The 17,110-nt window shown below is 44.6% G+C and overlaps 1 protein-coding gene across 1 annotated transcript in view; it reads left to right on the forward strand.

Annotated features, from left to right (window-relative positions):
- adgra1b (adhesion G protein-coupled receptor A1b) overlaps positions 1 to 17,110 on the forward strand; it is a gene marked incomplete at its 3' end in the record, with an annotated part of 723,468 nt that overhangs the window by 322,852 nt on the left and 383,506 nt on the right. The window contains 2 exon segments of the mRNA XM_084321924.1: positions 4,303 to 4,464; positions 5,806 to 6,030. Of these exon segments, the coding sequence (XP_084178050.1) occupies positions 4,303 to 4,464; positions 5,806 to 6,030 (387 nt within the window).

Here is a 17,110-nt window from a genome sequence, read left to right on the forward strand (position 1 = left end):
ACGAAGACGTGATACTGGCCAGTTTGATCAGGATCTAACAGTTGGTGCCGATGACAGCCGGATTTGCAAGAGATTAAAACAACGGGAACAGTTGGTTGCCGAGAGATAAGAACAACGGAAAAATACTTTTCAATGGGACGACAGTGGACAACAGTCATCGTGTGTGGGAGAATCATGATCGAGCAAGGCCGGCCAGCCCTGGGAGAGAGCGGCGAGTCGAGCGGTCATGAGGCGGACCAGCGCTGTAGGAGAAACAGCGCTTAGGAGAAAGATGTGAGTTCACTGTGCACACATGGTTGTTTTGATCTTTTAAGCCAAATAAAAACGAACAGATAGTGCATCCGTAAATAAGGAGCGACAGAGAAGCCAGCTGTAATAATATGAACAGAGAGCCATGGTGTTTTGAAAATCGAGGGTGTTATCAACAGGATAGAATGAAAAACAAACGGGGCAGGCTGCATGGTTTCTGGTGTTGGGAGTGTAAATGCAGGAGGAGAAAGGGGGGGGGGGGACGCTTGAACCAGACTGAAATCTGTTATGGCGGGATTGTTATGACAAGACTGTCGCCTGATACGGCCCACCTTAAACTGGTCGCTGTGGTCTCAAGACGGCCGGAATTTGTCGTAGCGGGAGGAAAGTCGATCGGGTGTTTACCTTAAACTGTGTATTATGTCCGATAAGCAAGAGTTTAGTCCGGGAGAAGCGTCCCCTGATATTGAGGAAAACAGCAGTGTTTTTAGGCCTTGGAAGGAAGGGCAGCGGCCGTTTTGTTTGAGAGAGTAGCCATTTGCACCGAGACAAAATGGCCGTGAGCGCCACGAGGAGATAACAACAGATAAGAACCAGGAAGTGACATGTCAACTAAAACACCATAGAGGAGGAGTAGGTCGCCACCTAGTGGCGGAGGGGGGGGGGTAGTGCTGGGGAGTTTTCATTACCCATAGGGGAATATTTAGATATAAGTCTGTACTACCATCTAGTGGTGGAGTGGGGGAGTGAGTCAAGTTAGAGAATCTACTGCAGCACAGAGAGTGGATCTATTATAATAATAATATTAGATATAGTTTAATTATACAATGGATTAAATAAGAATTGCACAGAAAGATGGTGCAGTTATTTGAATGGGTTAATTATGGAATAAAGAGGGAGTTTGAATTCCAGTGGGGCCTTCTCACACCTAATAGATAGGCAGGGTCTTCAGAAGACATGTCACCAGAAGAACTGGCACGCGCTGGGGGTCAAACTGGGATGAAGAGTTGCGCGGAGTGGGTATCGGAAGCTGCAAGTGTCACGCCGGAAGACAACAAACAGGGAACTGCCCTGTAAGATGGATAATAGGTGTGGAGAAGGTGGTAGACTAATAGCAAAACAAGGGAAGTCGAATGTACAGACGACTGCCGGTGTTGTGTTTCTGCTTTCAGCGGGGGGAGACACCGACAGCGATGGAGATGACCAGGAGACAGACTGGAGGAGGAGGAAGCCGCAAGGGCCAGGCACCGCAGCCTGGTACACAGATCATCCACGACGAGAGAGAGGAGACGGCGGCGGTGGAGGAGCAGATGTGGAGAGGACAGCCAGAGACACTGAGCAGTAGCAGACCAGGGGAGACATTTTTGCCTAGGGGACCACGCCCTGGGAGGGGGACCAGCTCAGGAAAGGAGCCGTCACTGAAAGGGGCCCTTGCCCTCGAAGACAAGACCGGCCCAAGATGGGAGGTGTACTGTAAGAGGGAAGGGAGCGCTCTGATTTGGACGTGGGGTACCTAATATGGGGGCCGAAGGGTTTAGGTGTGTCGTCTGAAAAGTTGCAATCTGTGTTTTTCTCTGTCTCTCTCTCTCTCTCTCTCCTCCCTGACCGTTGTTTATCCTTTCTGGTTTGGGTGTGATGCGGGTAATGGAACAGCAGATGGCGGGGCCTCATTGTTATGAGTCTATTTTTGTGTATAATTAATTGAAAAACCAAGTAGTCTGTTGATTCTGAAGGTTGATTAAGAATCAAAGGGGGGAATGAAGGATTTGGGGTGCTTTTTCAATGTATGTGATGTATAGATTGGGGGGAGATGATCACAGCTAAAACGGTGAGATCGAAATGTGCATGGAAGACGGTGATAGAAGAAGCGGTTCAGAGGCAGTAGCCAGCAGAATGTTTAGCAGCCAGCCGAATGTTTTGCATTCATTGCAAGAACAAATTGATAAGAGCGAGTGTACTGTAGGCCCATAGCGAGGGAGAGGGGTGACCTCTTTAATGCAACAGTGAATGAAACGTTTAATGGTGTGAAAGGTTATTAACGCAGTTGTCATGACAACGCGGCACATGACAACCAGAAAGGGGTGGGCCGTCGTTGTGACGACGAAGATCTATAAGTCGAACGGTGTTTCCGGGTGTAGGGCAGACTAGGCAGACCAAGAGCGAGTAGGACTGAGATCACACAGAAGACGCTCTCTCCTCCCATCACATAGAGAGGGGGGGGGGGGGGAAGAATGCCACATCATCATTAGCTTCGGCTAACACGAGGAGGGTTCAGGCTAACGACCAGGCCTGACCACTATTGGACATAACAGCAAAAGGACGATAATCTGAACACACCGAAAGATCATTAGAACAGACTCTTCAAGGACAATACAATCTGTTAACATCTGAGCTGAGGTTTCTGTTTATCAAATAAAACCATGCTTTTCCTTGTAAGGTATTTCACGTTGTCGGAGTGTCGAATTCTTACGGAGGTGGAGATTTATTATGGTTTGCGGATTGTACTAACGGGGAGAGATAAGGATCTTATCTGCCAGTATAGGAGACGTCAGGACCATTAAAATGACACAACGCAGAGGAATTGGATGGAGAGCCAAGCAGACGAAGACGTGATACTGGCCAGTTTGATCAGGATCTAACACTATGTAGGCCATACTGAAATTAAATGGCTTAGGCCTACGTTTGTTTTAAAATGTATTGATAATAGGCACATGATTGTAATATCTTTACCCCATAGGTAAAACTTTGTAATATTTTGCTTTGTATGGAAAATATTTTGCACTGCATGGTATTTTGCTTGTGTATTGTCTCGTAATGCAACTACAGCCTACTGTTTATGTGTATATTGTCACTGAAGACTCCCGCCTAGGGACTACAGATGTAAATGAGTGTATAGGTTATATCTGGTGCAATATATTTATTGCTCATTGTCCCTGTCAAATTAGCCCCTTTCGTGACTGTGATGCAAGCCTTGCTTGAATACGTAGTCACTTATTCTACGCTACTAGCCAGGTTAATGTGCACTATCAAGCACTGGTTAAAGACGAGCGGTGGGTCCAAAATATATCAGATATAAATTTCAAAGGTACTCACCGTTGCATTAGGGTTTCACACACACACGTGGCGGGGTTTGAAAGCTCGGCGTTGCTAATAAACATTTAAAATCTGTGAGGTTCAACCACAGTTTTTTCCCCAAGGCCATACAGCTGCTCAACTCCTCCTAATCTTCACCCCATGCTTGTTAGGTTCTCTGGTTTTTTGTTACGTTGCACCTGATGTTTGTATTTTTTCGTACTGTACTGTTCCGTCGTGTATTTTTTAGGTGGTGTATTTCTTTTTTTTTGTCCACTTTTTCTCCTCCTATTTTTCTGTATTTTTCTCCCATCCCAATTTAGTCGTTATGCCAATTCCCCCCTCCCCTTCCTGGTCGTTGCGCGCATGTGCCCCCTACTGGTCGGTCTAGGGAGCCCTGACGTCTATCAGATGCTTCCTCCGATACATAGGAGACAGCCAGCAGCCTCTTTTCACCTGACAGCGAGGACTCTCACTGGGGAAGTGTAATGCGTGGGAGGCTCACACTACCTTACCCAGTTCCTTCCCTCGCTGTGCAGGCGCCCTGACCGACCTGTAGGAGTCGCTGTTTACAACGACCAGAATACCACCCATCGGCTTCCCACCCGCTGACACTGCCAATTGTGTCAGTATGACGACCGGCCAAGCCGGAGGGACCGCTGACAGCCGGATGTTTATGTGTATATTGTCACTGAAGACTCCCGCCCAGGGACTACAGATGTAAATGAGCATATAGGTTATATCTGGTGCAAAATATTTATTGCTCATTGTCCCTGTCAAATAAACAAAACTAAAATACTTGTGTGTGTGTGTGTGTGTGTGTGTTTTTGTGTGTGTGTGTGTGTGTGTGTGTTTGTGTGTGTGTGTGTGTGTGTGTGTGTGTGTGTGTGTGTGTGTGTGTGTGTGTGTGTGTGTGTGTGTGTGTGTGTGTGTCTGTGTGTGTGTGTGTGTGTGTGTGTGTGTGTGTGTGTTTCCCCACAGCTGGGCGACTACATCTCGGACATCGCCAGTAACATGATGCTGGTAGAGGAACACATCCTGTGGATGGCTCAGAGTGAGGCGCGGGCGTGTACGCGGATCGTCCAGTGCGTGGAGCGCATCGCCGACCTGGCCCTGACCGGAGACACGCAGGTCATATCCAAGGTACGAGGAGCTGGAGCCGGCCTGAGCCAGACACACTCTCAGCCGGGGGCCAAGAGGTTGATTATGTGGCTAAATGTCCTTTCGCTCCACCTTTCTTCTGGCGGCTTAGGATAATGAGAGGTTAATTTGGCCAGCTCCAATAGTACCAGAGAGATGCCCTTGTTCTTTGTTTCCTCTTAACCTCCCCCTACTCCTCTTCCTGCTCTTCCTCTTCTCCCCACAGTTTCTCTGGATAAAAGCGTTTGCTAAATTACTAATAGGACAATCTGATATTTAATGTTTCTGCTCTCCCTCTCCTGACACCCCCAGCCCTTGCTGTCTACTCTCCCTCCCTCCTCTCTCTCCCTCCTCTCCCTCCCTCCTCTCCCTCATCGCTCTCCTTCCTCCGTCTCCCTCCTCTCCCTCCTCTCCTTCCCTCCTCTCTCTCCCTCCTCTCCCTCCCTCCTATCTCTCCCTCCTCTCTCTCCCTCCTCTCCCTCCTCTCTATCCCTCCTCTCCCTCCCTCCTCTCTCTCATTCCTCCGTCTCCCTCCTCTCCCTCCCTCCTCTCCTCTCCCTCCTCTCTCTCCCTCCTCTCCCTCCCTTCTCTCCTTCCTCCTTCTCCCTCCTCTCCCTCCTCTCTCTCTGTCATCCTTCTCCCTCCTCTCACTCCCTCCTCTCCCTCCCTCCTATATCTCCCTCCTCTCCATCCCTCCTCTCCATCATCTCTCTCCTTCCTCCTTCTCCCTCCTCTCTCTCCTTCCTCCTTCTCCCTCCGCTCTCTCCTTCCTCCTTCTCCCTCCTCTCCATCCTCTCTCTCCTTCCTCCTTCTCCCTCCACTCTCTCCTTCCTCCTTCTCCCTCCTCTCTCTCCTTCCTCCTTCTCCCTCCTCTCCATCCTCTATCTCATTCCCCCTTCTCCCCGGGGGGTTCTAAGGGTAGAGAGGCTGACCAGTAACTGATAAGTCACTGGTTTGATCCCCGGCACTGATGCGAGGGTGTATTCCAGCTGGTGACTGGAGGGTGGTTGGTTTGACCTATATGCGGTGCCCATCACCCTTGCCAAATTGCCTTTGAGCAAGGCACGGGACAACAAAAATGCACTTTGCTCTTCTCTTTCTGATTAATTGCATAATGTTTAGGGGCCCATGTGTATCTAGGAGGGCAACATACACAGTTCAATATCTTACTATGTTGTGTAAATTGACAGTAAAGTAATTTTCTGCTCCCTCTCCTCTGCTTCTATTCCCCATACTCACTCGACCTCCTGCATGATCCTCCTCCCACCACCCCTTCCTTCTCTTATTCACACCCCATCTACCCCCATCTCCTCCTCCTCCCTCCCTCCCCTCTTCAATCTTCAGGTGTCTGCTAACATTGCTCTGGAAGCCTTTCTGATCCATCCCTCTAATTTCCTGGGCCTTTCCTGCACGGTGCTCCAGCAGGCCCCCTCGTCCCTGCCGTCCCCCCTCCCCCCCGACGGCCATCCGCACGGCGACCGGGAGCGGGACGCCATGGGAGAGTCCTTGCTCAACTTCAAGTGTCACACAGTCAACAGCAGCGGTTCGCCCGCCAGTCAGCTCAGCAAGGTACAGCGAAGGGTTAAACATCCCAGAATGTGCACCTCAGCTTTGCTTTGTTTCACGTCGTGGTGAAAGGCAGGCTGAATCCTGGCCAACGTATCTCCTGCAAAGTGTTGAGCTGTCAGTGCTTTCTTCCTGTTTCTCTCGCAATTATTTTGCCTGTATTTCTGGTGCTTTGGAAAAGGGATGAGAGACCGTGTGGGCAGGGGCGTAACTAAGGGGGGGGGGACACATGGGACATGTCCCCGGCATGTTTTCAGAATGCAGTTATTGTCCCCTGCACGATAATAAACGGTGACGCGACGTGATAGGACCACACGGAAAATGGCTGCTTGTCCATCTCTGAGCCATTGTCATGCAAAGTCAAGTGGCCAGGTGAGCACCCGGCGCTAAGTACCACCGACCACAGCTGTCTTTGCATATCAACAACAGCCCAGTCTTCAGGTGTGCTCAAATAGGCTACATAACACCCCTCCCCAGTTTGGTGTGAAACTGTGAACAATGTGTCTGTGTGACTGAGATTGCCATGAAATGCAACAGCATTGCTTGGTGTCTGTGAAATATCTGTATGTTTGGCTGTCTGTATTTAAAATCCTCTAGGCTGTTGTTTTATACTTTGTAGATAATAAATAGCGCGATATATCTCTCTCTGTTTCTCTCTCTATATCTATCTCTCTATCTCTCTCTATCTCTCTCTCTCTCTCTCTCTCTCTCTCTCTCTCTCTCTCTCTCTCTCTCTCTCTCTCTCTCTCTCTCTCTCTCTCACACACACACTACGCAGTACGCACGTTCCGAGACTCGCGTGGCATTATGACTTGTCATAAGTGAATTGTATATAGAAACAACTCACCAAAATTGACTTGCACAACTGATTTTAAAAAAAATCTACGAAAAGGGGGGACACGTCCCTTCACCCCCCCACCCGCCGCAACCATACAACTATACGTAGCACCCCTCTGCCACTGACCACGCCTCCAAATGTGTCCCCTCCACCACTGACAACAGAGTTACGCCCTTGCGTGTGGGATATAATCAGAGATGGAGAGAGAGAGAGGGAGAGAGAGAGAGGGAGAGAGAGAGAGAGAGAGAGAGAGAGAGATAGAGAGATAGCGAGAGAGAGAGAGAGAGAGAGAGAGAGAGAGAGAGAGAGAGAGAGAGAGAGAGAGAGAGAGAGAGAGAGGAGAGAGAGAGAGGGAGAGGGATGTAGGGGAAGAGGGAGAGGGAGAGAAAGGGAAAGATAAAAAGGGCGCAGAGGCAACACATTCAGCAAGTGGGCCCCGACAAACTGCATTCTTGGAACGTGCCAATGTTCAAGAGCGTTCAGGCGGCATTTTCAATCTGTCCTCAGCTTGTTGTTTTCTGTTTGTCTCTGCGAGACGACACCTTGTTTGGGTGCACTGGTACACAGGGGTGTAAAGTACTTGAATAATTGTACTTCGTTACAATTAGGGATGCTCGATATTGGCTTTTTTACCGATACCGATATACCGATATTGTCCAACTCTTAATTTTTCCGATACCGATATCAACCGATACCGATATATGCAGGGTTTCCCCCCCCCCCAAAAAATTGAATAATTTCAGGTAATTAACATTACATATCTCTTGTTGTTGAATTAACACAACATTATGCATACTTTTGACAATAAATAAAATCAGAATTTGTTCTTACTTGCTTGCCTGGGTTATAGAAATGTAAACAAAATAAAATATTTAAAAAAAATTTACACCGATACCGATATTTTCCGATATCACATTTTAATGCCGGTATCGGCCGATAATATCGGTAGGCCGATAATATCGGACATCCCTAGTTACAATACTTAAGTACTGTTTTGGGGGATTTGTACTTTACTCAAGTATTATTAGGTTTGTATACTTGTACTTTTACTCAATTACATTTCAGAGAAAAAAACATACTTTTTACTTAAAATGAACCCGCCCATACCCATGCTGATTGGTCCTTGTGCAAGACTAGAAAGCGGGGATCTTTGATTAAGCACCTGCTATCCGAAGAATAGACATTCAGAGTGACAAGCTACAGAAGATGGCCACAAACGATAGTATGGGTGATGAAGAGGACGAAACGGAACATTTCATTGCTCCGGAATACATTTTTTTTTTACTTTTACTTTTTAGAAACGTTTTGACTTTTACTCAAGTGTGTTTTTAGCCAGATACTCTGACTTTTACTTGAGTGAGATTTTGAGACGGTACCCATACTTTCACCTAAGTATAATTTCTGGGTACTTTTTACAACCCTGCTGGTACACCATCAGCCTGCGACAGGTGGGACAAAGGAGAGAGGGGAGGGACTGGGGATTGGGACGGTAATTTGGGAGTCTGCAAATGTAGGCCACTCCCCCCACCCCCGTGACGGATATGTTGGCCTTATGTAATTTTAAGTGAGCTCCAGACCTGCCGGACAGATCTATCCACAACAGGACGCCGGGCGCTACATATGCAGACAACAGGAAAACATTCAGCTCTCCTGGCACTGAACAGGCACAGTTCTGCAATATTTTAACATTATACCTCAGGCAGTGTGTGTGTGTGTGTGTGTGTGTGTGTGTGTGTGTGTGTGTGTGTGTGTGTGTGTGTGTGTGTGTGTGTGTGTGTGTGTGTGTGTGTGTGTGTGTGTGTGTGTGTGTGTGTGTGTGTGTGTGTGTGTGTGTGTGTGTGTGTGTGTGTGTGTGTGTGTGTGTGTGTGTGTGTGTGTGTGTGTGTGTGTGTGTGTGTGTGTGTGTGTGACGTGTGTGTGTGTGTGTGTGTGTGTACAGTATGTGTCTGTGCACATTAGTGCTCAAGTGAGTTTGTGCGTGTGATAATGAGCGTGTGCTTGTGTGTGATAACGAGTGTTTGGGAGTATGTCTGCGGAGGTGTGTGTAACTGTGTCTGTGTGTGTTTGCACTGGCTAGCATGCAACAGTAAAACCGCGCTTGCACCACAGGAACCTTCCCCCGGAACTAGGGAATTTTTCAGGAACTGCACTGTGGAAACCAGGGTCTAAGCAGAAGTTCCGGGAGATTATTTTACCCCCAAAAGTCTTTGCAACAGCCTGTATAGAAATGTCAAATGTTTTTTACGCATATATCCCTACCAATATTGGTTCAATCTTTCCCAACTGTATGTGTCTTATAACATGCAATGTCCTTCTAACACTATCTTGCGTCTGTCTTTGCGTTATGAACCATGTCTGGTCCGTATTGATAATCCGTGGTAATATATTCTCTATTATCTTACAATAGATGTGGACAGTTTGTGATCCTGATTTAAAATACTTTAAAGTTAGGACAGTCTATCTTTGCCTTCTTTCAGTATTATTGAAAGTGTAGCCTCCGATGCTCTTCAGTTACCTTTGGTAGTTGAAGGGAATGAAATGTTTCCATCTGTGTGGCTTTGGATGTCCTCCAATTTTTCCTGATTTAATTTGGTTTGGGATCTTTAAATTTGGTTATGGTGTTCTCTGCTTGTTATTTTCTTAGTCTATAGGCTAAAGGTTTGGCTGTTTTACCACCCACTTCATAGTATCTTTGTTTAAGAAATAACCTTGTATGTCTTGTGTGTACATTTCATTCTTTGTTTTCTTTAGTTCTTGTTTTATCTTGACATATCCTCTTTCTTTGTGTTTTGGTTTCAATTGTTTATATTCACTTCATAGATTCTTGAGTCTCTCCTGTTTTGCCTTCTTGATAAATGCTGATTTAGCTTTCCATCTCATGACTGCCTTACAGGCATCAGATTGCACAGTCAGGTTCACCTCTCCATTGTCATTCTCTGTCAGGTACAAATCAATTTTGCTTTTCAACTCTTCTTTCATTGATTCACTTAGAATACTCAAGGTCAGTCTCCAGAGGGTGTTTTTCCTTCTATTGTTCCGATTCAAGGTCGTATACACAGGGCTATGTTCAGAGATGCATTATACCAATGTCACAGTTTATAATCCTGTGTTAGGGCTGCATGATTTGGTGAAAGAGTACGATTGCGATTATTGTGGACAATATTGCGATTGCGATATAATTAGTAAATGGTGTCATGAGTATACTCACTTGGTTTGGTTATCAAGGAAAATTCTGTTGATTCTGCCTATTTTTCATCGGGAGCAGTTAGGGGTAGCCTACTTCGACACGCTGCCCGGGAGGAGCGGGAATAATAATAATAATAATAAAAAATGTACTCAGTTTATTTGATCAGCGACAGTGCATATCAATCAGTGTTAATTTTGGCAGCTATTTTAATTTTAGTCTTAGTCATGTGTCAAATGCTCCTTTTTCGTTTTCATCATATTTAGTCACCTTCATTTATTTTTCGTTTAGTCAGTTTTAGTCAACTACAGGTCTGATCATTTTAGTCTTAGTCAGTTTTATTCTCGATTTTGTCTTTTTTGTTTTAGTCTAGATTTAGTTGCAGAAAACAGATGAAATTTTTGTCTAGTTTTCGTTAATGAAAAAAAGGCATTTTATATTTTTATATATATTTTTTTGATCCACTTTTTCTCCTTATTTGTTTTTATCCTATTTTTCTCCCATCCCAATTTCGTATTTCCAATTATCCCCTCCCCTGTCTTGAACGTTGCTCGACTATGCCCCCCACTGGCCGGTCATAGGGAGGATAGAAGCCTTGCATCATGTGTCCCCTCCGGTACACGAGGAGGCAGCCTGTCACATCTTTTCACCTGCCAGCGCGGACTCTCATTGGCAAGGTGTAACGTGTGGGAGGCTCACACTACCCCCGCCATTTCCTGTCTCTGCTGTGCAGGTGTCCCCAACCGACCTGTAGGAGTCACTGTCCACAACGTCCAGATTACCACCCATCGACTTCCACCCGCCAACTCTGCCAATTGAGTTAGTATGATGGCCGGCCCAAGCCGGAGGCAATGCTGACACCCGGATTCGAGACCGGAGTCTCTTGCATTGGTGACGAGCGCAATCTCCGCTGCGCCACCCAGCCGCTTATATTTTTATATTGTAAATAATGCAATTCTATTTATTCTTTAAGTATAGTATAGCCAAAACCATATCAGCTGATTCACAATAAGTTCAGTAGAAGGCTAGAAGCCCAATAGTAACCAAACATTCCTTGAAATGGTCAATAGATTCAGAAATAGTCAGACATGGAATGGAACATATTCTGATTTAAATTGCTTATTTATTTATTTTAACCAACAAAGCAATAATACGATAGTGTAAATAATAAATACACAGTACACACTGATTGCAATTCTCACTGGGACCTACTGTAAAAATTTCACACACGTCACACACACATTCCCTTTTGTCCGTCGAGTACAACCGTAGATCGCTGACGTCACTTTAAACTTTAAACTTAAAATGGCGGCCTCCATCAGAGCATTCGTCTAACAACATTAGCTTAGCGAATCTGCCACCGCACTTCTATGTGCATAAAGTGTGCTAACAAAACATTACAGCCCCTAAGACTGGGAGCGTTCTAACTCTACTGAGCATGTACCCAACATTATATAAAAAATAAAAAGTCATTACGATGTTTTAGTGCGCTTCAAGCGCTATTCATAACGGAAACGGAAATGCTGAAATAATAATGTGAATTATTCTAAAAGTTATAATTATTTTGTCTCATCTTGTTTTAGTCAACATAAATTAAGAGAGAATTCGTCATGGTTTTTGTAAAGTACATTTTTGTGTCCTCAGATGTAGTCAACGATTATGCATAAATTATGCATAATTTAGTCACGTCTCGTTGTCATTGGGGGAAAAAGCTTAGTTGATGACCATATTTAGTCATTATTTTCGTTGACAAAATTGACAAAATTAACACTGATATCAATCAAGAGTTATACATTTATGAATGAATAAAAATGAAAAACTGTAAATATGCCAACATTAGCAGGGTTGCTAGTTTTCATCTGTAGTCCCTGGGCTATATGTTAGAGCCAGAAAATAAACAGAAAAATAGAAAGACATTAACTCATTCCGGGCCAACCACGAGTATAGTCGGGTTAACTCGCCATCGCTTCCGTGCCAATCATGAGTATAGTCGGGTTTTAATCGTTATTTCTTTTATTAGCGATATCCATTAATTTTCATCCATCCAACCTGATGTTATCGTTGGGAATGGGTCTGAGCTCACAAAAGGGCAAATACCGCCACCTATCGTCTCCCGGATGGTATTGCACATCATTGGATTGGATTGGCTGGGACTGTGCATCAAAAAAATAAGTCCGGTCCAGGTTTTACTTCTCGGGAATGCAGCTGGATACCATTGCATTGAGTGCCCCCACTGGGAGCATTGTGGATCATTGTGTTTCGGACTATAACGTTGGATTAATGGACACGATCGATATTTGGAATGGCGATCAGGAATTGGATTAATCTTTTTGCATGACATCAGATGGGAGGTAAGGCCTTTATGTTATGAATCTTGGGGTAATCAGATGTTCCTATCACCGCCATCGGAGCACGCGCGTGTGTGTGAGGTTCGCGCCGACCAAAGTACTTAGAAGCGATTTTTCAGACCCCGCTTCTCTTCATTTACATTTACATTTAGTCATTTAGCTGACGCTTTTATCCAAAGCGACTTACAAGTTCTGTGCGACAAGACAGCAAGAAGGGTATAACTCTATCAGCTGAGTAACAATGTTCATCAAAGTGTTGCGTGTTACAGTGTAGGTTAGTTTATTAGGACAAGAGGACATGAGGACACATATACTATCGATAATCTAGCGTTTATTTGAAAACGATTCATAAATCAGCCGAAAAATGACAACGTGTTTTGTGTATTCCACTAAAAAGCTATTATCGCGGATTTCTCTGGAATTACTAGAAATCTCCCAAACTATACTCGTATTCAAAACGGTATAAAACGGAAATGTACCGATGAAAAAACAATCAGTTTCGTACATTTACATTTACATTTACATTTAGTCATTTAGCTGACGCTTTTATCCAAAGCGACTTACAAGTTCTGTACGACAAGACAGCAAGAAGGTATGTTGACCACAAGCAAGTCATTGATAAGCAACGGGTGTAATAGACCCATAGCCATAATTTAAGATATATTTTAAGCGTTCGCAAATATCCCTGTCCTCCCATTGACTAAAGCGCTGGCATGGAAAGGGCCATCAGCAGAGGGCGCTATTGGCCAGGAATGAGTTAAAACTAATATAGAAACAATTTAAAACATATTCTGTACAATGAGCTTTTCCTCCCTGGGATGATGAAGTTTCCCTCCTTTACTGTTCTGGTGAACCGAACCGGGAACCTCCGGATTGCCAGACGACTGCTCTACCTCCTGAGCCACTGTCGGCGCGTAACATATCAAGAGTTTTGTCTTTTTTCTATTTGCTTTCCCAGACAGAACACGTCTTACTCCATGTTGTTGCTAACTGGACGTCTCCCACTTTGTATTTATTACGCGGCACACGCCTCGTAATAGCCAACTGTAATACCTACTGTATAGCCAATTGTTCAAAACGAGCAAAAACGAAAACATAGGGGTGAATTCACAAAGGGATTGCTATGACGCTATGCAAATAGCCCCAAAACAAACCTCACAAAAGGTGAAATACTGTGCTAACTACGTTGCCATCATCGTTGCGTCTCTGTGCGTCCATGCTATTTGCGGGTATTTAATGAGGTAATATGGGTGAAAAATTTGCCCCTTTCTATGCAAATGAGCCTCATTGCAAAAACACTACAATTCACAAAGATCGGCCCTAATTGGCACACGCAGTAAAAGTGAGGTTATTTACATCGTCAGAGAGTTGGTGGTAACTAAGCACTTATTTTTTAATTTTTTTTTTACTTTTTCAACTTATTTTTTAATTTTTCTCCCATCCCAATTTCGTATTTCCAATTCTTCCCTCCCCTGTCTTGAACGTTGCTAGACTATGCCTCCCACTGGTCGGCTGTAGTGAGGATAGAAGCATTGCATCACGTGTCCCCTCCGGTACACGAGGAGGCAGCCTTTTCACCGCAACAGCTCGAACTCTCAGTGGCGAGGAGTAACGTGTGGGAGGCTCACGCTGCCCCCGATACTTCCTGTTTCTGCTGTACAGGCGTCACCCAACCAACCTGTAGGAGTCGCTGTCCACAACGTCCAATCCCCACCCACCGGCTTTCCCACCCTCTAACACTGCCAATTGTGTTAGTATGACGGCCGGCCAAGCCGGTAGCAACGCAGAGAGCTGGGCTCGATACCAGCATCTCCTGCGTTAGTGGTGAGCGCCTTGCCCACTGCGCCACTTAGCCGCCCTAACTAAGCACATTTATAAGGGGTGTCATGACCAGTGGCGGCTCGCCACCGAGGGCGCTAGGGCGCCGCCCTACCTGTTAAATCAGAGAAGAAAAAAAAACGTTTTTGTTTTTTGTTTTATAGCCCTATAAATAATATAAACATGTTTAAAATGAATAATATTTACTCATTTTAAGTATGTTTGTGTTTCCAATGCACAATATAACGTTAATATATCAAATAAAAAATACTCGTTTTCCTGAACAGGAAGTGACTAACTTTTTTAAATTTTTTACATTTTTTTGTATTTCTCGGCCCGGGCTAGACGCAATAGCGCTCTGAGTGCGCGTCACTGTTTGATCGCTGTATCCGTCGCAGCCAATCAGTGCGTAACGTGTTGTGCGTTGAAATATGACTATTATGTTGGAATCCGGGCGCGATTTGAAGCGGTCTAGGCAGCAGCGGCAAGAATTTCCGTAGCCGCATTTCGCGGAGACGCTCTCTGATTGGCCGACGTCAGTTTTTTTTTCCGTAGCAGTATTTCGCGGAGACGATCTTTGATTGGCCGAATCCACTTTCTATGTTCCAATTCTAGCTTGGTGGTAGAGATAGTTGTGTTGTTGTGACTTGTGAGATGCAGCTATTTGTCTTAGAGCGTGACTGCAAGTTCTTTCGACGGTTAAGCTTAGGCACTCTTTCAAAGTTGGTTAAGGTTAGAGTTTGTCTTAGAGCATGGCGATAGAACGCCAGGTAGTTTGCAGTCTGTTCGACGCGGAAATGGACAAAGAAATGAAGTACTTGTGTTGTGTGGTGCTAACTGCTAACAGCTAACACTTGGCTAACAAGCTATATGGCGGATGCAGTCTGGACAGTGGACAGTGGTCTGGAATACATCAACAGTGGATTATACACTTTATCAAGCCCTCCTGCCCTGGACGTTTCGACTAAACAGTGAGTCTCTCTCTCTCTCTCTCTCGCTCTCTCTCTCTCTCGCTACACAGCTGTCTCCGAGAAATGCAGCTACGGAAATTATTGACTGTGCTTGATGAGACGAGACGATAATAGGCTAGCGATTCAAAACGCGCTGCTGTGTTGTGAATTATAACATTAATTTAGCTGCTGCTGATGCATAATGAATGAATGGTGAGTTGTTTAAAATGACAACATACATGTGTTAATTATTTTATTGGATTGATCCGAGAGACAGAGAGAGAGATTGCTCCAGAGCATCTCAGAGCATTACATTTTCAACGCGACCTAACGTGAACCCCCGGCTGCGACCCACAGGCCTGCGATAGTACCAGCCGCTACTGGTCATGACCAGCATCTTCAGTGATCCGGTGGGTTAGGTAATAATCACAATAAAGAGAATAGAACCTGCACACTCATATGCTCCAGAATACACTTTTAATTTAGAAAGTTTCGTCAGGTCCATGAGCAGTAGACGCTGGAAACACTGTCAATGAAATGTTTATTCTGGAGTATATGATAATGCGGGTTATATTCTCTTAACTAAACATTAAATACAACATTTCTCACTCCTATCCTAAGTCTTAAAATATTTTCTTTCGTTTTCTGTCTGCCATTGTCCTAGGACAGGGGTCATATTAAAAGAGCCATTTTCCCCCTCCTGGACGAAAATAAAATGTATCTGGAGCCAGCCGCAAAACCTAACCCTACCCTTAAAATTAAGATAACACAGGGGCGAATTCACAAATAATGGATTGCGCAGCACTAATAGCACTCTTAACTGCACGCGATTAGCACGCCCTATGTGCTCCGTCTTTGCGAGCCATTCACTAAAGATATTGCACAGATGAGATACTAGCTCAAACACGCCTATTTGCTTCAGCGCAGTTGGCTCGTGGAGCAGTTTGCACCTGGCAGCACTGTTGGCAGATATCAGGAAGGGGAAGACATAAACCAGAAATGAGGCATATACATAACAGTATTTTTCACCATTTGTATTTAGTTTATTTCGTATTGTATTTAGTTTATTTCGTAATGTATAGAGCTTGCTTAATTTGTATTTTCATGACACATTTCATGCTTTGTTTTTGTCACTATATTTTGTCATTGCGTTTGTTTGTCATGTCATCCCCAAATAAATTATTTTGAGCAGACATGTCTATGGAGCTGAATCTTTAGACCGAAGTTAGGCACTGTGCCAGTGAAGATATTGTCTCATTTAGGAATATATTTTTTTAGTGAGAAAGTTGTATTTAATGTTTAGTTTAAGATAATATCATTATCATAAACTTTTTATTGGCGGTGTTTCCAGCGTCTACTCCTCATGGACCTGATGAAACGTTATAAATTAAAAGTTTATTCTGGAGCATGAGTGTGCTCTTCATTCATTGTTTGCTATTCTCTTCATTGTGATTATTACCTAACCCAGCACCCAAAGGAGTGATGTGCTTTGGAGGGAATATAGCATTGCCCCACCGTTACGATCCAGGGCCCTCATTTATCAACAATGCGTAGAAAGTGTTCTATTTCTGTTCCTCCGCACGGAATTTAGAATGTGTGTACGCACAGAAAAATCTGGTAATTAACCATATACGGTAATGAAACACCCCCATGAAATGTGGAAAAATTTACTAAACCGTGCAAACACGTGTTATGGAGAAATACGCGACAGGCTGACAGACGTGTACATGGTGATGTCGGATATGATATCTATTAACTTCCTAAAGACCATTGCTGCCTGGGCAGCGCAAACACTAATAAAGACCGTTAACCACTGTTTGCAGTTGGTGTCATTAATAACCATGCTGGAATATGACTGCCTTTTTTCGTTTAGTTCGATTAATACCCAGGGATTAAAGTTCTCCGTCAATTTGATTCCAAATTGCGACGGATTTTCCATCAATTT

Source organism: Notolepis coatsorum (genome assembly GCF_963971535.1).
Source record: "Notolepis coatsorum genome assembly, chromosome: 9".
Lineage (NCBI taxonomy): Eukaryota > Metazoa > Chordata > Actinopteri > Aulopiformes > Paralepididae > Notolepis > Notolepis coatsorum.